At 41.7% G+C, this 23470-nt stretch overlaps 1 protein-coding gene across 2 annotated transcripts in view; it reads left to right on the top strand.

Moving 5' to 3' along the window:
* KIAA1755 (KIAA1755 ortholog) overlaps positions 1-23470 on the top strand; it is a 483080-nt gene that overhangs the window by 373462 nt on the left and 86148 nt on the right. For both annotated transcript variants that reach the window (XM_085619206.1, XM_085619204.1), the window contains exons 12-18: positions 1891-2013; positions 2345-2536; positions 10109-11139; positions 14407-14656; positions 14858-14947; positions 15708-15932; positions 20579-20749. In XM_085619206.1, coding sequence (XP_085475332.1) covers positions 1891-2013; positions 2345-2536; positions 10109-11139; positions 14407-14656; positions 14858-14947; positions 15708-15932; positions 20579-20749 — 2082 coding nt within the window. The remainder of the gene's footprint in view (positions 1-1890; positions 2014-2344; positions 2537-10108; positions 11140-14406; positions 14657-14857; positions 14948-15707; positions 15933-20578; positions 20750-23470) is intronic.

The raw sequence follows: 23470 nt of genomic DNA, 5'->3' as shown, positions 1-23470 counted from the left end.
GTGTTCTAACTCTGAAGGCGTCCTCTTTTTTTAACGATGTCTGTCGGGTGGAGCATGTGCTTACGTCACAGTCGGTTGAAGGGTTAGATGGGTGTGTGGTTGGTTGATGATTTGATTTGCAGTTTATGACACTGTGATTTCATATACCTTCTGTTTTTAAATGCTGTGATGCTGTTTTTAGGATGGGTTATGAACTCACTGTGTTTTGGATTCTACAAGGGACTTGCAAGGGGCATGACCGTTTGCGGTGCATAAATCAGGCTCTTTGACTCTTTTGTTTTTTCTTCCTTTTGTTCTTCTAGGCGTTAATTATCCCTTCATCTGTCTGATCTTTTTGTCCTTTCTTACGTATATGCTTGCCTGTGATCCTCTTAGTGGGACTGTTTGTATTGAAATGGAAAACCAATAAAGGAATGCGTCAAAAAACAGAGAGACTATTGGCTCCTAGTTTTGGCCCTTGAGACAGGTTGTAGCTGATTGAGACCGACTTTCATAAGGGAAGCAGAAAGCTTGTATCTGCTGTTATAACAACTGATATTTATAGATCTATGGCATTAGAGGTCTGTGGTAGACAACATTTTGTATAACAAATTTGCTTATTGAGTGTCACAGAAAATGACACTCTTATTGTAACAGAGTGACGGGGTTAACACATTCTAGATGCCAAACCAAGATATGAGGTTATTGTAAGATTTATAGTGTCCCTACAACAGCTTACCTGGCTTAAAGATCTCTATTTGTCTAGTATTCAGAAGTCAATGATAACAGAGGCAATGTTACAAGGTAAATCACCTGAGAAAAGTATGGACTAAAAAATCGTTTTCCGTAACACTGTATGATCATCTAATGTTAACATTTGTCTGTGTAGGAAATCCTTCAGGGATATTAAGAGACCCTAGGACATTATGAGTCTTGCAGGGAGGTAATATTGCTCCCTGTTCCTGGTAGATTTTTTATAGAGATGGTGGTCAATCAATTAATCAAACAACATTTGTAGAGCGCACTACATACCCGTGAGGGTCTCAAGGGGGGCTACTGATCGAACAGCCAGGTCTTGAGTAGCCTCATGAAGGTCAGCAGGTCTTGGGTCTGTCATAGGTTAAGTGGGAGGGTGTTCCAGGTCTTGACGGCGAGGTGGGAGAAGGATCTCCCGCCAGTGGTTGTTCTTCAGATGCGCGGGACGGTGGCGAGTGCGAGGTCTGAGTATAAGTGGAGGGAGAGTATGTAAAAATAAAATTACCTATAGGAGTCCCTCTCAAGCTCTAGTTAGAGTGTCACACACACTATCTAGAGCTTGAGAGGCTCATCATTTTTCGCTCTTGCCGCAACTTTTTAGTCTTTTAACCATGACATAGGAAAGCAACTAATAAAGAATCTTTGTGATTCATTTAGTTATTTTTATTTTCACATACTCTCCCTCCGCATCTACTCAGACCTTCTGTTACCACATGCCCCATCACTCCATGCAACTCACATCGGCAAAAAGAGAAGACCTCCGGCAAAAAGCCCCTCTGCGGGGCCTGTTGGGCATTGCAGCGCCAGCCCAATGAGGAGCTGCCTGATGATGAAGCATGACACCCCTTGGGGTGTGTGAGGGTCCTTGCCTCAAAAGGAGAATTAACTCATCCCTCTGTTTATACCTAGAGCCCTGTCATCCCCCCTTCCTCCCATTCTCCTGCCCCTTTTCATAGGAACTACATACCCTTGTTTCTTTGGTTATTATTATGTCAACAGGTATTATGTTTAGGGAGAATGATTCATTTGTTGACCCTATGGGAAGTCAGCACATCTGCTTTATGCCTAGACCTGTCACTCAAATCAACAGTCTCCTGGTGAAAGTACTATCACAGTGATTTCACTGCATTGTGTCTGTCTTATTTCCCTTCACAGCTGAGCTCTTGGATCGATGGAGAAGGAGGAGGACAGCTGTGTGAGTTCAGTACTGTTGAGTGGTCTTTGGAGAACATAGAGCGATCCCATCGTAGATTCCAGGAGTTCTTCCTTCAGGCATCAGTAGGTCAAAGAGATGGCATGTTCTTGGTGGAATAGTATGCACTTGAATTATGAATTAAAAATTTCAAATTCATGTCTGAGTGGATGCAAGATTCAAAAGCTGAATTCAAAATACATTAGTTATTCTGCGTTCAGTGTTGAAGTGCATGTAGGAATCTAATATCTCATTGGAGACAGATGCCCTTGATCAAAAAGCTAGTGTAGGTACACTCTCCCAAGCAATTAGATTTATCTAGCGATTTACTGCAAAAAAAATAATCAGATTTTTGTGTACTGCTACAGATGTATATACATGCTAAGTTCCATTTTTCTCTGTTCCTTTCCCTTTTAGGCAAACTACAATCATGGCCTGTCACTTTGCGACGAAGCCAATAAGTTCAAAGGGTCATCACTCTCTGAGATGGAAGAATTTAAATCTTTGCAAAGTTCATTTCAGGCTAAGCTCTCTACCTTCTACGTGAGCACAGAGAGGCAGAGAGATGAGCTGGATGCCATGTTGAATCTCTATAGGTTTTGTGACAAGGTAAGATATCGCCAGCCAATTGCAGAAAAGGGCAGACATATCAGGACTGAACTAAGACTTCCTTAGCTGAAACAATCAGGGCCTTGTGAGTGGTTTGGGCAACAACTCAAAGCAAGATATAGGGCAAAAAGGGTCTGGACCATCCCTGTAGGGCCAATCCTTTCTGCCCCATTCCCACCTAAATTTTCACTTCACAATCTCAGGAAACTTACTTGTTCCTGTAGTACCAACAAAACCTATTCTGCAGGTGCTCTCCTTATCTACCATGGGTAGTCCCATTGTGCTGTTACACTGTGGTTGTTCAGATAATTGATATGCTTGGAAGATTTATCTTCCTGTGGACTGTACTTCCCTCCAATCCTGGATAGACCCTCACATCATTTAAGAGCATGTTGTTTGGGAAGCTGTGTCTTCAAGTGTGTTTCACTCCGCTCATGGGTGTAACATGTATATTTATAAACTATGGGTTGTGTGAGGCTGCAATTCATAGATTCCTCTTAGCATTGGGTAGTTACATTTTCAGTAGCCTTGGTAGACCCCATAGATTAGATTCTTGAAGAGATATTGATTGTGTAAAAGTGTGATTCTTAGGCACCTATTTCTTGTAAGATGGTGTCTCTTCCAGTGGGTGATATCTCCACTGTGGAGCCCACAAATTCTTCAACTAATGATTTTGGAAAGCTGTGTCTTCCAGGGCATTGCTGCTGCTTCTGGGTAGACCTCATAGATTCTAACACAACTGGTGGTTTTAAGAATCTGTGCATTCCAGTCAGTTGCACATATATCTGTACTAGGTGGACCTCATCCATTCCTAAATATGTATTGGTTGTGAGAAGCTAAGTCTTCTCCCTTTCTCCTGGGTGGATCCAAAGGTTCTTGATCTGCCTTTGCTACCTGACCACCATGTTATAGATACAGAGCAGTATTGGAATTCAAAGTTCTGTCCTGGATTTGATTGTCTCCTACCTTGACAAAAGATCCAACATTGTCTCCCTTTTTTGTGTCAGTACGACTCCTATCTCCTCAGCCGCTTTTGCTATTCAAGGTTGCACCATACCTCTTTTCAACGCACACCTAAGCCCTTATCCAGACCTTCTAAATTCTTTGAACTTATCTGCTACAGCCATGCAGATTACAGTCATGTCATCCTACTTATGGATACTCATCTGAAGTTAACCAATATGCTGCAGGTCAGTGGCCCTATGTATTGGAGCCTGAGATGCCACACAGCCAACTTAAATAAAGCCCGCCAAACAATAGTAATTTGTACAGAGTAGCTTCACACCACCATCTACTCACAAAACTCTGCCTCACAATATGGTCACCACTACTGAATTCATACTTTTGCACTTCGATTACAGCATTGGACATTAAATTGGGGCACCCCTATAATTACTATACAGACACTGCTGTGTCCAGAATGGTTCTACACATGCATTATTGTAACCACATCACTCCTGCCCTTTAAGGTCTGCAAAGCATTCCCATCGGTAGACATGTCTCATTCAATTCTCACTCTAACTCCTAACGGTCTATCCTTGGCACTGGACTGATCTACCTTCATCTTCCTTCAACTGAATCTTTATATCTAATGCCTCTCCAATCCCTTCTCCTAACTATCGCTTCTTTCAGAAAATCCCACATAGGTGTTACTTAATTTCCTAATTACAGATAGTGAAACTGAGCCCCATCAAGAAGAAGGATCATTCACAAACCCCTTTAATTCTGGACAGTCAATACTCTCAGAGCTATGCCTGAGCTCTCATATCTAAACATATGAGAACTCAGGCATTGGTCAAACCGAAGGAGGCTTGGTTGTATCTTCTATCTGGACTGTACCTGTGATCATGTAATGTTTAAGTGACGCTACAAGTTCCTGCTACACAAGCTGCGTACCCTTCTGGGCCTCATGTCAACTCCCAAGGCTTCCCACATTGACCACACAGTAAGTTTACACTTTAACATCCATGTGTAGTAAATGTGTTAGCCTCTTATCCACCCACTCTGAAAGCACTTCAGAGCCTTGACAAGATTATGAAGCACTATCTAAATGCTATAGTACAATTCAACACCCCACATCTGGTAGGGGCAAAAGAACCATTTGCCTCAGAGCACAAGGTACAGGAGTCTAGATATGACTGAAAGGCATTCAGATGACAACATGACTGATACACAACTCTAGAACATACCAGCCCACTGCTAAAGACACCTTGGTTATTTTCGTTCGCAATCTTTCTGGGTACATGTGTGTGCCATAGAAGAACTAATGGTTTATAAACATAGTCTTTGGGGATTTTTTCCCATAACTTTTTACTATCCTACAATTAATGCGTCTGTACATGATTTTGGATGTTTTAGAAGAAACCAATGCCTCTTAAAGGCCAAGAGGTCTCTGGAAGAGCCACTCACATGACAGGCAAATCTTACATGTACATGTGACTGACCACACCCCTGCTTTCCAGATCCTTTTCCAAAGGCACAGGCCTGTTGGGAAATCTACACAACCTCTAAATACCCTGACTCTGTTCAGGGGAAGAGAAGTTTCTCCTGACGATGAGGCAGAAATGAAATGATCACATCTGATATCTAGGCCGGAGATAACCTGTCTCTGTTCAAGGTGTAAGGGCCAATACTTTTTGATAAACGAGATACCCTCAGATTCATGTCCTCAGTTTTCAGAGTATGCATTTGTATGATGTCTTTGGCCTTCATGGTAACAGAGTGGTTAGACAAGAGGTTTGGCCATTATGGTGCAGGGGAGAAAGAGAATACAATCACATCTGTAACAATGGAGGAGACTTTCAGGAATCCTTAGGTTTGTCTTAGTCTTAAAGTTAAAAACGTGTAGGTGGCTTTTCCACTATACATTTTCAAGTCGTTGGTGCCAAGGCACAAAATGTACATACTTAACAAGTACACTTACAGTCGGTGCCAGTTAAACTTAGATCATTTCCTGCGGCATGAAAACACGTTTGTTTCAATAAATTCCAAAGCTGGCTGGCGTAGCTTCCGTGGAAATACCTCTGGGGGGAATCTGGCTGGCGCTGCTGGTCTTGTCTGCCTTTCCTGAGGACTATCGAGTGCATTTATAATACTCAGGCTGGACGCACTGACTGCCTCAGTCGCTGTTGTCTGGCATCTCTTTTAAGTTGCTTGTGTAGGAAGTGAAGACTTCTGAGCCTACACCCTGCTCTCCAAATCTGCTATGCATAAGACACCCCAAATAAAGCAAACCACAGTGTCTTCACTAACAAAGGAAAAGCAGCTTCAGCCTGTCAAACACACCACCATCAGCCTGCATGCCACGACCCACCACCTCTCTAATGCAGTGCGACTGGCACCACTGTTGTCATTTAACCAAACTCAAGAGGGTAGTAGTGTAATTGGCATCGGATGTCTTTTAATCCCCTCCCCTATGTACCCTACCAGTAACTGAACTGGCATCACTCAATTGTTAGCCGCGATGACGTCACAGGAAAGGATTTTTCTGTTATCTTCGACTCTGAAGTACTAGCAGGAAGCGTGTACAAATCACACTACAAACATTATTAATTACTTTCATGATCTTGCCCAAGCAGATTAAAGGTATGTATATGTGTCACAGGAGAGGTTGACAGATTTTACAGGCTCAAACAGCATTGCTTGCTCTTGTTAGGAAGAAATTACACGTTCGAACAGCAGGCAAGCTATAGAAGTCAAACAGGCTCGGGTCTCAGTCAGATAGCAGCAATGATAATCACTCAAGCATCTGCTTTAGATGTATAGATTAATTTCTCCCCAAAAGCAGCTTGTTGCTTTATAAAAAATACACACATTTTGTTATCAAATATTTGCTCTTAGTTCTAGAACAATATACCCAGTTTCATTAAAACACTTTTTTTCTGCAATGTTACGTTTCATTTTTAGTTAATACTCATTTGCTGGCCAAATACCATCTTGTTCATCAAGTATTCATAAATGTGATTCCCGCACATAAATAGATTATGCCTTGCCTGCCCGAGTATCATCATCTTAGGCCATGGCTAATTACTATATCTCAGTAATTACACCTTTTGCTTTATGGTCAGCAGTATGCCATGGATGTCCACCATAGGCCAAGACTCACCACCATTTTGCCTACCCAACATTTTCCATAGCTGAACATGCTCATGCCATGGTTTCTTTTTTATCTAATATATCACAGACCATATAGAAAATATCTATTTTACTTTACAGATCTACGTACACGTTGTGCCGTGTGCCCTGTTCCAATTCATACATGGGCTTTTACTTTGACTTGTGTTACAGACTGCATATGAAGCATTGTGTTTACAGTGGGCTCTTTCAGTATTTCCATCCAGTGGAGCATACAAGAGTTAAACTGGCTCTTCGCAAATACTTCAATCACATCAACAGTTTCTAGTGTTTGCATTTAAATTTCATCCAAACCGCGTGTTTAGGGTTCATGCTAAACATAGCGCATTGACTAGGCTTTTCATTAAATATTCTGCTAAATACTTTTTGTCAGTAAAATATTGTTTGATCCATTTAGAAAGAGTAAAGCTACAAGTGAGTGTCATAATCTGTGACACCAATTTTTCTTTCTCCCTCCCTATGTCAACTCTTCTTATAGTTCAACAGCAAAAGCTTCTGCAACATGCGTCATGCATCTTTTTCAAGATATATCCTAGTCTTAGCTCAGCTCCAAGGCAAGAATCACATTCTAATAAAAAGAGTCTTGGTAACTGCACCAAAATGATTCCAATATGTATCCTGCTCGTCTTAACTTATTGAGTATTTCTTAATATGCATCATTGAACATTGTTTGGGAAATTGCCATCAACAAGTGCCGAGATTCTCTCGTATACAACTGATTGGAAGCGGAAGAAGATAGTCATGTCAACATGAAGAAAACTCCACTATCAGACATTCCTTCGGGCACATGCACTGAACTATAGGGCTCTCCATCACATTAGGGTACTGTTTTTAATTCCCTGAACACTTCCACCTATCACACATCAAATCTCATAGCTACTGCAGGCCACTAATCAAATCACCAACAAGGACATTTTCTTTTCTTCTCGCTGCTCTCTGTGTCGGTTTTGTGTTTTTTACTGGCCTGGTAGGCTCAGTTGGTAGTGGTTACAGCTGCAAAGTGGCTGGTTAAATGCCCCACACCATGGTACTGTCAAGGTGTTACCACACTCTACAATTCTGGAGGAGTGAGAAGGAAGACATTTTAGTGTGCTACACTACACAATACCTGCCATATATGAACTTGAATAGCATAGTAGCAGTAGCCCCTCTTACATTTAGGCAATGGCTGTTAGAGTGGACCATATGCTTTGAACTAGTTGGTGCTTCACATGATGAACTCAACATTCGAAAGTTTAAAGGGATGACGGACCCTCACCCACACAAGTTGACATGATTGATGCACGGACATGATTGATTCCCTTTTGCCGACTTCAGTCAGGAGCATCAGGTTTGAGCCAGCCAGCACGCACGCCGCAGAGATCTCTTTGGTTCGTCCCACATGGGCGGGTGTAGGATTCTGCAGAGGCTTGGTTTTCATGCCACGGCATGTGTCAGTAACCGCGACTTTCCAATTTGGGTCTCTCTCTTTCCCGCACTTAATTTAATTTTGCTCAGACCAAGGAGTAATTTGATTGTATCCCAGGAATCCCGACACCTAGCAGGCAGTTTATTGAGGTTATATTCCCTTGACTTTCCTGGTCCTGAGGAGGCGTTGAACTGCGCAGGCCAAAACGCGTCTGCATATCCTCGAAGGAGTCCTACAATGTTAAAAATGTTTAGATTTGTTTAGCTATAGGAGGATCAGCAGGACTTCATCCTCGCTACCCCATCTAGATTAGACTATATTTAGGTGAATTAAACATTGGAAGGTTTTGGACAATCGCCTATGTTTTGAAGAAAATGCAGGAAGCTACATGCAAGTAATAGAATTGAATATTATTCATGTTTTGTTTGTAAATTTTATTGTATTTTGGGTTGGTCAAAAATTCTAAAGTTTTGATCTAGTGTTGGTTAAAGAAACACAGGCAGGTTTTGTATGTCATACTTATGAGAATGATTTAGTGTCAAAGCATGCATTTCCAGTGATAACTAATAGTGTCACTGTTCATAAAAAATCCAAGTTGTTTTCCATTGCATAACATTTTGCGCACACAATGCCCAGGAACCGAGGGGTTATGTGGGCAAACTCTTTATGTTTGATGGTATGATTCACGATAAGGTTCGTTTCTCACTTTATAAGGGCATCTTACTCCATGGTGAGCTCCAAAATCTCTATTAGAAATTGTTACTGTTTCTTCGGAGCATGCCTCTTCGCTCACTCCAGTCGCAAGATATACCATGAATAAAATGGTAGGATAAACTATACTTGATTATTACCTCTCCACCATCAATCATAAACCAAGAGGGATTGCTATGACCCTTCATGTCCATTAGTTGTCTAACATGTTTCCCTCACTTTCTCTACCGGTGTTGCTCATGCACATTCATCAATGCTTTAGTCATAATATCATAAGCTTTAATCTGCCTCATATTGTGTGGTGGTAATATGTCTATAGGGACAATAAGAGTAAGGATACACCTATCTACATTTGTCTAGTATCTGAAATTGATCTATAAAAATAAAAGAGCCAGTTAATCACAAAATGTATGATAACCACAGGTATTGGACCAGAGATGCAGATTATACATGCGCAACCATGTGCATTCCCATGCTATGCTTCCCTATCCAATTGTTTTTGTCTTTTTTTTAAAGGAAATAGGAGGAGCATCTTCATGAAAGAGCCCTCCATGCAGTTTATTTAAACATTATGCACCCTCGCACCTTATCCATTTCAGGAACTTTAGCACAGCATGCAGTTTAGCGAAAAACTAAGCCTTGTTTATTTTCTCTTTGATTTAATGGCACATACTGGTAAATTCTTGCAACTGGGGTAGTAATAGTTGGAGTAATACAAAGACACATTTCTGGGAACTTTAAGGCACTCATTAATCCCTTTATTTGCATTCCAAGCTCTGGAAAATGGGAAGGAGTGAATAGCAGGTGCATTGGACAACCTAGCAAAGAGAGGGAACCAGAAAAGCTGAGCAAACTCGTAAAGATCACTGTTTGCTATATCCTTCTCAGAATAATCATCATTGCTGTGGGAGTCTAATCTTTACTCGCATAACACAAGAAGGCATTAGAATATATAATATTGAGGTAATGCTATAAAGTTCCACTGGAAGTGTGTGCTGATTTGGAACAACATGTGATAACATAGTCTGAGTGGGTTCATGATAGACAGAGCACTTCCAACCAACCTGACGTTTTCAATGGGAAATTATTGATAGAAAGGTTTGATTAAACTTCTGAAGTTCTTAAATATTACCTTTTATCTACATTGGACAGCACGGAGAATGGGTGATATCTTTATTGCCACAAAACGGGCACCAGGTTCACAATTGACAAGCATTTTATTACATACAAAACAAATGTGTTAATGTTTTCTTTCTGGATTGAATTATTAATTTGCATATAGAGGCACAGGGTAACCAAAGGCACACTTTGCTTTCTAGATCTCATGGATGTCCTTTGACTGCAATCAATTTTTGGCCCACCTGAAGCCAGATGAGAGTGAACTGTCCAGTCCAAAGATGTTGCAGTGCCTAGAAAATTATTATCAAAGGTTTTCAGTGGAGCTGACCCCGGAAAGGCTGCAGGAGACAAAAACACAAGCTTATGCCTTGAGCAGTTGCAAAGGGCTAGCAATATGGAATGACATGTGGCTGAGGTGCCAAGAAACCAAGCAGATGCTGGAAGAGACACTGGAGAAATCCAGGACCTGCCAATGGGTTGGTGCCCCATGTTGTGTCAAGGAAGAAGAGAACCATTCAATCACCTCTCAAGACTCAGGGTCTGTGGAGGTGGATGAGTATCCACACCGCCGCACATTGACTTTTCAGTCCAGTCACGACTCCTCAGAATGCAAAGAGTACAATGAAGAATGGAGACCCACTGGCATGAGGCCTGCTGAGTCTACCATCATAACATGCTGTAATTTTGGTCTGCGTTCTGATACCAAGGGAAACAGGGTCTCTCAAAAGGTATCCAGGAACGGTAAAGACAACCAGTATAAACATATGAAAGAAGAGGGAGTTCTTGCCATCTCTCATGGATGTGCCACCAATGTGCAGCTCAGATCAAAGGCCCTTGAAAGCGAAGATCTGGACAATAAGGAAGTCATGGCTCAAAACTCCAACAATGAGGCTTTGGAGAATCTTAACACCCCTGAACAAACACAACCAACACCTCTCCCTTCCCATTCCTGTTGTCCAAATACTAGACGTTTTCCCTGGCCGGCTTTGAGTAGGTCTCACAGCGATGATTCCTGTTCGATATCTGCCACAAATGGCCAATCTTCAAGAAAAGTGATCCAAGCTGCCCAGAACTTTCATCTCTCTAGACACGCTAGTTTCTCAACAGCAGATACCTCTTCCCAGTGCTCCCTAGAGGACTGTTCACAAGGATTGCCCTGGGCCCAGCGGATTCCCTCAGAACTGCAGAATGAAAACCAAGAAACAAGCTACCAAGACAATGCAAACTTTGCGTAAGTTCACATCTTAGATTTTTTTCATGACCAATGCATGCTGTTTTACAAGGTTCCATGTAACTATTTTGTCTGTCCACGGTATGGTAATAACAATTACACTTGTTTCAATATCATCCTCCTTAATTAGATCAGTGTCAAAATTCTGTTTTATAAAATGTAATTTCCCCTGGCATGACATATTTTTAAGTTGCCTTTCTTGCTCTTCTTGTAGAGTGAAGGTCAACCCGAAACAATCTCTTCACCTTAGACCCACCCCAGCCTTATACCATACTATCCTTTGATTGTGCCTGCTCTTCTCTTGTTTTCTGCAGTTCACTTTAATCAGCCGCTTCACTGTGGCATTGGTATCCAAAGCAATGAAAAGGTCCTTCACATACACCTCCTGCTCACAGACCCGCACTTTCTGACGTAGATGCCATCTGGGCTCTCCTGCTGTGAATGACATGCTTTCCCTTAGTTCCTCCCAGGCATGTAGTCGTTCTTTCTCCCTTCTTCACTTCTCCTTCCTTATAGACCTCAAGGAAGAACAAGCAGTCTTGGTGAGAGGGAGCTGGCATTGATGAAAGCACAAGGCGAATGTTGACAGTGGTTTCATTATTTTACATTTCTGGCTCTTGAAACGTCCTGCAGAGTGGCTTGTGGGGCCTAATTTGTGCCTGTGGTTGCTGGGCACCCGCACTCATTGTTAGGGACTGCAATTTGTTTTTTTCATATTCAAACTATGACGCAGGCATAGAGGGTGGCAGGCAAAAAAGAAATAGAAGGAGGAAGAGAAAGAGAAAGATTAAAAAAACAAGCATTGGCATAGCCAATAGGTCTCGCCTTTGGGACCTTATAAGTGTTTAGCCATGCAACAGTTGCATAACTAAACACTTATAAGGTCCCAAAAGCGAGACCTATTGGCTCTGCCAATGCTTGTTTTAACTGCTACTATTGAAGCCTCACGGAGAACATCAAAGCGGCCACGCGGCCGCCAAAGAGAAAGTAATCGCGGTAAAGCGCGACGCGCGCACCCGCGCACATGCACTGTAGCTCTAGGCTGGCCTGGTAGAACTTTTTGGAGCCCTCACAAAATGTCTCGCCAGACCAGCGCATGCGCTGGGTCAGGCGAGACCTAAACAGTGACAAATGGTGCAAGGAGGGATGTCAAAGAATCTGCAAGTGAGAGATAGAGACTTGAAGTGAAGGATAATGGAAGAAAAAGGTATGAGGTGAAAATCAAGACTTGAGAGCCATAATATTGGACAACCTCGGCATTCTGCAGTGCCAACAGCCGGCTCCTAACAAAGATATTGTACCACAGAACCATTTTTTTTTACAAATTAATCACTGGTAGATTATGTCTCTGATTTTTAACATCTAAGCAAAAACATTATTTTTCAGTGCATCAGTGTTACTCCAAATTATATATTCAGCTCAGAAAGCATGTTCACTTGCTGATGAGAAAATTAATGATTGAATCTATAGTTAGATTATGTTTGACTCCTATGTGTTAAAGCTCCGGACTAATGCCCTCAATAGATATGTTGCAGGACACCAAATGTGGTAATATTGTGCCTGGTGTGCAGTAATCTGTATTATTTTACCAATATATTAGATAGAATGTTAGGTGTGGTATCCTTCTCTCGAAATTGGTGATTCCTCGTCGATTTGTTTTATTTTTTCCCCATGTACAGACTATTTTCTGGTGACATTTTGAGCCAAGTTTTACACTGTGGAATGTGTCTGCAAAAAATAGTCTTTAATGGCACGGTGTGGGAAAATCAATGGACTTAAATGCAGCCCGAGCAATCGCAAGATTGATTCAAACATTCCTTGCATCACCTTGTTGTTTTTGCAGTAGACTCCCTAAGTGACAAATATGCCCATATGTGGGTCTCGTGCTTACTGTTCGATAGGACTCAAGCTACACCTCCGTGATGATACCTAAGTAGGTCAAAACCGGTCTGGGGTTGTTTGTGTTCCTATGTAGAGGGGACCTGGCCTGACAGTGCAGGCTGGACTCTTACAATTGGAGCAGGACAGAGGCTGATTTGGATAGGGCATGACTCGGTCTAAAATGGCACAGTGGGCGAAAAATGATGATCTGGAATGTGAGTCAGACTGGATGCCAGTTGTTGATAATAATTGAAGCATTCCTTCTATCACCTTGTTGTCTTTGCAGATAATTGAGTCCCGAGACAACAGGAGATGTTCAAAGATTGTAATATTCTCACCGAGATCAGCCTGGAGCATGACATGAATGTACCGGACAATTGCAGGTTCTTGGCATTTCAGCATTGCCTAAACCTGAGCGTTTTGAACTACTAATGTTGCAGTTCTTACAATCTGATTGGCCACGTTCAGAGACCGTATTCATGTAGGAGATACATATTGCGCTACAAATGCCAGAAAAAGTGCCCGAAGGCAGACCTTCTGGTGCAGGAACTATCTTGATGCAGCAGGTTCCTCATTACAGGGGTTAGGACTCACTAGTGCAGCTTCCATATTCAGAGACCTTCAATTCAGACTTAATAAAGTAATAGATAAGAACTTACAAATCGCAGGGCATGAAGAACCATTGCGGTACCCTGCTAAGCTCTTTGTAATGTTGGAGGGGAGGACTTAAACCTTCATAGACGATAGACGACAGTGCAGCAAGGAATTTTCTTAATGGGAAGAGTCTTGGAGGTTGAGTGGAAAAAGCAAGATCAAATTCAGATAATATTCAACATATTTGTCACAAAGCTGTTTTGTTACAAATCTGTATTCATGTGGTTATCTGCTGTTCAGGAAAGAGTTTGGAATCCACGCTCTCCTCTCGTTGAGACTTTGAAACAGCAGTCTGTGGATTTATTCCTGCATTCACCAGTTATAAGAAGCCTTTACTCTGATAGTACTGTGCTTAACCACTTTGCTGAGCACATGGTTTGTTCTCGGTGCTGATGTGATGACATCTGAAAAAAAGATTCACTTGTGCATAGACACTTACTGATTTGCGCCCATACTCATTCATACTTTCCATATTATACCATAACATATCAGATGAACTAAAAGCTCAGCTTTATGGGCATACACCTTGGACCACGCAATTCATTCCGAGGATTTCAATTTCGGAGGTTATTGTAAACAGCTGTGGAATAAATGCTTATCTAGATTTTCTACTCAAAGTATTTAATTCTATCTTAATGGTTACATTTGCTTTAGAAGCATTACTTATGTTTACATATTTATTATTGATAACCTCAGTAACTATTGTCCTTTACTTAATTCTCCTTTTGACAGCAAACTCCGGAGGATACTAGAAGAGCTCCTTACCACCGAAAGGGACTACGTCAGCTCCCTGGGTTATGTTATCACCCACTACATCCCTGAAATGGAGAGAGCTGATCTGCCCCAGGGCCTACGTGGTCAGCACCCAAATCTCTTTGGGAACCTGGAAAGGCTGTACGAGTTCCACAGCCAACTCTTCTTACAGGAGCTGAATGCCTGCTGGCGGGACCCTCTTCGAGTGGGGCGCTGCTTTCTCAGACATGTGGGTTTTGCTAAATGTCATGTGCATGTATTCTCGTGTCCTGTGGGTGTCATTGTGTGTCTGAGGACGTTGGGGTCATCATTTTCTTTATTTATGGTCTGCTAATTTCAGTGGTGTGCAGAGAAGTAGCACACAAGGGTTGAACTTGAATGTACTTTATTAACAACAATGTAAACAAACATGGGCTCTGCTGTGTTACAGAAAGAAAGGTTTGGTCTCTATGCATTCTACAGCAAGAACAAGCCACTGTCGGACAAGCTGTTGGTGGAGCATGGCGCTGCCTACTTTAAGGTATACAAGAACACTTCCTTTCTAATTAAAAATGTACATCTGGTATCTGCTATCAATTTGTTGTACAAGGATAAATTGTTGATAGTAAGATTGTGGATTTTAAATTCTCACTTCTTTGCATCTTTCTATAATATCCAAGCAATCAATTTTATCTTGTGCGGTGGTGAATAGTAAACAGTTATTCTAGTGTGACAGAGATACACATAACTTGAATTAGTTATTTGTGAAAAGCATACATGGCAGTAAAATCTAAAAATAAGGGGTATGGAAAGTTAAAACTCCAATTTTATCAAACCCTTTTTATGAGGGTTCTTGGGTGGGTGAGTTAAGGTATGGACTTAACCTCAGTTGCAACATATTATGTGTACCTTCCAAAAAATGTTTCGCCACGCCTAGTTCTAAATTTCTAATCTGAATATTCAATGGATGTTCATTTATCCAGATATTAAGGAGGTTGAATGTTTGACCAACATGTATTTGCCTGCGTGGACATTTCAATACATAAATAACATTTTTACTGGAACATGTATAAACCTTTTACATGGTATATCCTCCTGGCATGTTGTTTTCATCCCCATTTGATAGTTGTTTGTTTTTACTGCTGTTGAGTTTCTCTAAATGTATTAAGGGATCTATACATAATGCCACTCTGTTTCCCCAATAATAAATTATCATTCTATGATATATATTTGGTCAAGCATAGTCAGAAATACGTTATTTAACTTGAGTGATTCATAATTGCTTGATCTCCTCTGAACAGCGTAAGCAGCAGGAGCTGGGTGACAAGATGGACTTATCGTCGTACCTCCTGAAACCCATCCAAAGGATCAGCAAGTACAACCTTCTGCTGGAGGACATGCTGAGAGAATGTTCCTTCAGCAGGGACAAGGCGCGGAGTGAGTTGCACACTGCTCAGGAGGTCATCCGGTTCCAGCTCCGCCACGGCAACGACCTTCTTGCTATGGAGGACATTGAAGATTGTGACGTAAGGGCAGAGTTCAAGCTGGTCGATACATGGCAAAGACCTCTGGCAGCTAATGCACTGTCTGTGTCTTGATTTCAGATCAGCGGTGCGTTAATGTGCATCCTTTAATATTAGCTGCCTAGCATTGACCCAAAAGAGGTAGGGTAATTGGTGATAGTTGGAAGTATCCTTGGGGATACTTAGAGAAATATGGGGGGTGGGATCTCTTACTGCACATAGAAAGCAGAGGGACTATATCTGTGTTATGTGAAACATCCCAATGTCTGCTGTATAAAACATTTATGGGTCTCCTGTACTATGATTTTGGAGCAACTGGAATTGAAATTCTGAACTTTTTAGACTCCACAAACACCACAACCAAAAACATGCCCCTTTAGAAAATGTCTCTCAGGATAGCAAAGCAGAATACTCCAAGGCAAACTCGAGGTTTTATTTAGGTTTAGCCTTTCGGAACATATTTTACTCAGTAATACCACTCAGTGCTATATTGTAAGAAAGAAAAGTATTTTAATATTATCAAGAAAAATATACTACACAAAAACAACTTTTGCCAAAGGAAAGCAGAAAGGCCTAGTTCACAATGATGTTGCTGTGAATTACTGTTTGAGCACTCCTGACCTACTCCTACATTCCAGGAATGAGGAAGGAGTACTCTGATTGTAGTCCTGGAATTCAGGAATACGTTGGGTGAACACCAAAAGGAAGTAACACCTACGCATCTCAAAATCTTTGTGAGTGTATCTGAAGTCTCTGGCTCTTTCCATGCCTGTGATAGGACTCCAAACACTAGTGCGGTGCTTACACGTTTAAAGCAAGGAAAAATATTTAAGATGTGGTCCTATGGCAATGCTTCAAAGGGGTGTGTACACCCCTTTGAAGCATAGTTCTAATTGGAGCCTCATGTGCAGGCCCTGGTTTAAATAACGGCTCCTGGTCCCCCCCTCTTTCTTTGAAGTCCTATGGCAATGCCATTCAATGGAAGTGTTCACAAAGCCCAAGCTAAAGTCCTCAGAACACTCGAGAAAATACAACAAACAATAGTTCTTGTGAAAGGATGGAGAAATTGAACCAACACATCTCAGATAGCCTTACAGTTGGTCTTCAAAGCTCAACGTTCAATAACCTTACACTTCAAAGAGGAAATTTATCTCTCTGTTTATTCTTGTTGATTTTAGTTTCTGTTACTAGTCCTGAATTGTTAATGGGTTTCCGTCCACCTGCACGGAAACCCCTCTGGATCCTCCGAATACCCCTTGAACCTAAGCCTAGAAATGAGTGCTCTCTCAGTCCTTGGAAGACACTAGAAGTGCTTCTTGAAGGAGATTCTGGAGGGTGTCCACTGACGATTGAAAGGGAACTCATTCCACTTGAACCCTATTAGCCACTTCATTAGTCTGTTGGGTGTGATCGCTGGTTCTGGTGCATGTACACAGGGATACCCATTTCAGATGGCACCAATGTTCAGGGGACTGTGTCTCACTGTAAGCAAAATTCAGCAGAGGGATTTCCAGAGGTCAAATCGTAATAAATGCAGCCACCATCCTGATAAGGCAAAGTTGGAGACAGTGTACTTAGAGGGGTAGGGACCAGGATTTCAGACAGAAATATCTCAAGAGCCACGTGTTGTAGGAACATTCTGTCAATAGTTCTGGCTTGTGGTGTCACCTCTGTGTACTTCTGTGAATCCCTGGGCCATGGAGTGAAGTTGAAGTAATCCTGAAAACAGCTAGGTGCTACCAGAGTGTTCACCCAGTTTCCCTTTGGCACAGGTGAGTTAAGCACATAGGAGGCTCACCTGCACAGCTGCACCAGGTCAGGTGCCATCTCCTCTCCTGGATCCAATGGCAATGTGCAGGAGCTTATTTCTATGTTACATGGCTTTATGAACCCCCTATCTTTGAGTAACATGTGACCTGGAGTGGCGTAGCTCAATGACAGCTTCCAAATATCCTCACCATTAGCTGTGCTCTGGACATGTCTGCAAGGCAGGCCCTCTTTCTGAAAGATGCAATCAAGCGTCTTTTCCACTGGTAACAGCCATTCTTCTATCGGGATCGTGGTTAAGGCTGATTCCTATACAGGAAGGGAGGTAGCAGTCAGCAAGACCCCCCTCTCCCCCATCTCAGTTAAACTGGTGTGCAGCTTCACCCTTTGAGAAGTCGTGAAATTCTGTCCTACGATTATCTGTAACCTTTGAATCTTGGACAGTTCTTTCAATTATGAAGAGGCATGGCCACTGCATTATCAGGCATGCCAAGGTCATGTATCAGTATCTACTGAGCCAGCATGAGCTATTCCAGTTGTATTATGTACCTGACCCAGATCTGGAGGCAGATGTATCAGGGATGCAGATCCCACTGGAGTGTGGAAAGGGCTGGTCATATTCTGGCAGCTGCCCTACAGCCTACTTCAAAGACTGTAGGGACTACTTCCCTCACCCACGGAAAAATCTTAAATCAGGTGGAAAAGAAATGTGAAGATAAGGCTTCCAGATCTGGAATGGACCCTGTGCAGCCTCACAGAAAGCCAAATATAATTTTGAAGACAAACACATGGGGAGTGCAATCAACTACACTATGTGCAGAATCAGACATGTTCCCACTGTATCACAAATGTACAGATTTGTCTGTACATATGTGCTTTTCCTCCATGATCCTGACCTGTAGAGTAAAGATCCCTCCAGCATTTGGCACTGAACAGCCTCTTACTTGAGGGTGACGACAAGCAAACCTTGATTTGAGGCAGTAGTAGCCGGCGGGGCCACTGGCACTCATTTTTGGTTATCACCACTTATTTTTCCTCATCGGATTTTGATGGCGAGCAAGAGAGAGAAAAACTCACAAATGGGAGAGAAAGGGGAAGAGAAAGACTGAAAAATAGTCACAAGGGAAGAAAGAAGAGACCGGCAAGGATGAGCTAAAGGGGCAGCAGTTTCTGGTAGTGTATCAAAGAAGGCTGCAATGAATTCAAGACTACACAGTTTTGGTATTCAGTATGTCCATCTGTAATTGCACCGCTGGGGCAGAACTTTGGGCACCAGCACTCAGTCTTTTACAAATTAAGCACTAGCCACAGGGCATCTCCCTTGGAAGAGTACTGGAAGAAATGCCTGTCTCTTCATTATAATTAAGGCTCCCTATTTTCCGTTTTTACTAACTTTTACACATAAATACTGATAAAAAACATTTATTTCCTAGTCTGTATTTTTTTTTTTTAAATGTAAATAAACACGGACATTGGGTTGCTTTTTGAGTGATTCTAAATACTATCTGTCATGACTGTCAAGACAATAGCTGTGTGGATTGATAGGTCAGGGGGTTAAAAAAGAATGGAATTTTAGTAAAGAGGGTTTAACAGCAGTAGATATGCACAAGGTTGATACTGAATTTCGCAAATTTTCATATAAGTGCATTGATTTATCTTAAGCAGGTGTTCACAGCATTGAAATCTGGCAGGCATACAAGCATGAGTGCATATGTAACGGTTAAATAAATGTGTAAATATACTAATTTCTGCTTTAGTTTTCCACAAAACCCAACATAAATATGGACAAATACAGATAAAATTAGCAAAACCATAAATATAGATAAATACAGACAGAAATGTCAAAAAAATAAATACCATAAAACCGGGAGTCCTAATTATAATTATGCAGCTGCCACCATCGGGTCTTCCATAGCCCAGCATGGAGGCGTATCAACTCTCTAAAATAGGGGTTCACTTTGGATACCCACTGGACCTCAGATTCCTGCTGTGGAGTTTCGCAGTCTATAAAACAAGAGCAGGAGCCCCCTCAGTGGGCTTGCATGTTCTTTCATATTTATATAGCGCGAACTCGACCCGAAGGTATTGGAGCGCTTTATATTAGCACCGTATGTACATTACTCATTCAGGCACGGGGAGATTAAGTGATTTGCCCAGAATCACAGGATGTGGACGCAACCCCGAGGCTCGAATCCTGGTTTCCAGCACCGAAGTCGGCAGTCTAGCCGACGGACCACATCCTCTCCCCTAAGTAATGATTGTGGCGCTCACTAGAGGTAACATGACAGGATCAACAGGAGAAAGAAACAAGGCAAAGCTTTCTAAAGCCATGCACGAGACATGCCATCAATAATATAGACACAGTCATATAACCAACTCGAAGGCAGCATAGTTTAGTGGCGGGATAATGGCTCAATGAATCTCAAAGCTTTTTCCTCTTTTGATTTATGACTGCATATCCTGCAGATCAGCATAATTAGAACGAGGGTGTACATAGTAAGGCTAGTAGTACTTACAGGGAATGTCTTCAGATCAAAGATTAGCAAGAATCTGGGAGGACATCACTCTATATTTCAATAGCTGTACCTGTTTGATGTTCACAATTTCTGTATGTTCCCTGGAATTTCATAGACTTGTACAAAAGTGTAGCCCTACATTGCAGAATGTCTAGCTGTTTTGAAGTTGGGGACAGAAACTGGTTAATGCTGCTGCATGTGAACCATATTAGGGTTATAAATGCCATTGCTTGCTCAGAAATGGTGAATACTGTGTATAAAATGAATTAGAACTTGGCAAGTGTGCAGCACTTTCTAAATAAGAAAAACCGATGTGAGGCCATTTTTCTTCAGTATGCGCATTTACTGTGGATATCTTGTTTCCAGGTGAATTTGAAAGAGCAGGGGCAGCTCCTGCGGCAGGGTGAGTTCATGGTGTCCTACAGGAAGAAGAAGTGCTTCCGCCGCATCTTCCTGTTCCAGGACCTGATTCTCTTCAGCAAGACCAAGAAATCAATCCATGGCAATGAGATATATGTGCACAAGCAGTCCTTCAAGGTGAGTTCTAGAAAGAAATGAGGCATTAGAGAAGGTGGTGTGGAGGAAAGAGTAAATACTCAAAAAAACATCAGAGCCCTCAAAAAACTGCGGTATGGGGTAATTATTATCTAACTCTGATGGTCTGGGTTGGTAAGTAGAAAATATTTGGATTACCTGAAGCTTCGCCGCTAGTTCACAAGTCCACTATTCAGTATGAAACGGTTTAGTAAACATGATAATTAGCTACAGCATATTTAGACTGAGTACAATTTCATAATACTTTGACTTATATATATATATATGAAAGCCAGATGTGCATTTACACAAACTAGTGCAAAAAAAAACATTTACCAGGTATTCACTGCAACCTGACCCTGACTAGATCATTTTACGTATGCATAACCTTTAGGACGGTAGTTATTTGCACACAAAAACCTGGGTGTCGTTTCCAAATATAGAACTTTATTGCTTGGAAGGGAGAAGAGAACTTTGCCATATCCATGGTACATGATATTTCCCAGTTGCGTCCAATATGCCGCCTTACTCAATACCCCAGTGCACTGTAGTGCAGACAAGAAGGGTGAGAAATGAAGCGTCAGACTTTCAATATTAATCAGAGATGGAATAATTCTCAACCCTGAGATTATGACGCAAGACCACCAGGGTCTACAAGTACTAAAGTCCCTCCTTTTACAATACACCTCCGGGCTGTGTGTAAGAATATTGTTGACAAGCACATCAAATGACATAAGTATGGTGCAATAAATGCTATTTGAAAAATGTTTGTTCCATTCGGTGTAGGGTTTCAACTATTAACTTCAATGGTGATACATTATTGTAAACGACACATAGGACACAAAATTTTTATTAAAAAATATTTAGTGTGCAATATTCTGTTTCTGTACTTCCTCCCTTGCTGAGCGATGATTGGAAATGTTTATTTGTTAGCAACACCTGATTAACTGATAGAAAGTCAGAAACATACAGTAAAAACTAATTGTTTAAGGCGTTCTTCCCTAATATTAGTCCTGTTCCGAAGATGTCCAGAAAGTTGACCATAAGTTTAAATAAACGAACGCTTGTTGTCCAGTTTAATACATGGATTTACGCCTTGACAGGTCAATGGGAGTCTGAATGATGAGAGCCTCTCTACGGCTTCATTACATCAAGCAGAAATTAGACTAATTTATGCCAACAACTTCCCTCAAATTTTAAGGTCATACCCGATCCATCGAATGACCGAGCCCTCTTAATATGAGACTGATCCTTTATAGAAACTCCCATGAGGAAGATGATTTGCTATATGGTTGTTCAGATCCGAAAAGTATCCAGAGAGTGGGCAGTCAATAGTGTTTTTATTGTTTTTATTGTAATGAAGAAACTGAATAAGAGAATAGCTCCACAGTCCTGTGAAATTTGAATCCAGTGCCTCCGAAAAGAACTCCACGGTGCTATGAAATTGAAATTGAGTACTTTCCAGAAGAGCTCCCCAGCATTGTAAAATTTAAATTGAGAGCCCCAGAAAAGCTTCTCTGTCCTGTAAAACTGAAATCAAGTACCTTGCAGAAAAGCTCCACAGTCCTGTGAAATTTAAATTGAGTGCTTCGCAGAAGAGCTCTTCAGTCCAGTAAAAATGTAATTGAGTCCTTCACAGAAGACCTCCTCAGTCCAGTAAAAATGTAATTGAGTGCTTCGCAGAAGACCTCCTCAGTCCTGTGAAAATTAAATTGAGTGCTTCGCAGAAGACCTCCTCAGTACAGTGAAAATTAAATTGAGTGCTTCGCAGAAGACCTCCTCAGTACATTGAAAATTAAATTGCGAGCTCCAAGAGGAGCTTCTCATGCCTGTGAAACTGAAATCAAATGCCTTCGAGAAGAGCTCCTCAAATTGAATGCCTCCCTGAAACGCTCTTCAATCCTCTGCTGTCTTACTTCTCACCTTGGTTGAAGGCAGTCAGACCTTGGAGCGCAATACTGCCTAAAGTATTTTGATTATCTGGGCCCATATTTACTAAGCTTTTACTTCGCCTTTGCATTACCCAACGTGACGTAGGGCAACGTAAAGGCTTATTTAGGATTATATAGCCAAGCAAGGAAAGGTTGTGTGGCCATGCATGGCTTTGTTAAGAAATGTAATGCAGTTCTGCTACTTTCACTACATTGCGTTACATTTCTTAGTGGTAGGCATTCCATGGGTGGAGCATGGGCGATCCTGTGCATCCACCAATGGATTTCACGAAATTAAAGATTTACTTATGTTTCTAAAGCTGTAACTGTGTGAAATTGCTATAGCTACCATAGAGAGACATAACAAAGAGAAATATTTGGACTGTTTGTGTGCAGGAAGGCCCTTCCTGCCCCAAAAAAATCCTGCCGTAAACACAGGCACCATTGCAGCATGGCACAAGGGTGTCTGCGTTGGCGCTAGGCAGCCACAAGTGCACCGGCACTGATAGAGGGCTGAAGAGCGCTATATCCTTGTAAATATGGTGTTCTTCAGCTCTCTCTCATTTATGCAAGACAGTACACCAACTTGCCTTGCTTAGCAAATCTTCCACAAGGTCTCCGTGCCAATTATGGTTTCATGACTCAAGTCCTGTCTCTAGTTACACTTGAAATAACCAGTTCATGCCAAGCCACAGAGTTATTAAAGAAAGAGATTATTTCACCTATTTAAAAGAACTGTAGTGGGCACGATTGCTTCTGTTACCACCCGGTATGCCGCTTAGATGTTATTACT

The sequence above is a fragment of the Triturus cristatus genome, chromosome 7 (genome assembly GCF_964204655.1).
Source record: "Triturus cristatus chromosome 7, aTriCri1.1, whole genome shotgun sequence".
Classification (NCBI taxonomy): domain Eukaryota; kingdom Metazoa; phylum Chordata; class Amphibia; order Caudata; family Salamandridae; genus Triturus; species Triturus cristatus.
Note: the sequence above shows the minus strand (reverse complement) of the source record. Positions and strands in the feature narration are given on the sequence as shown.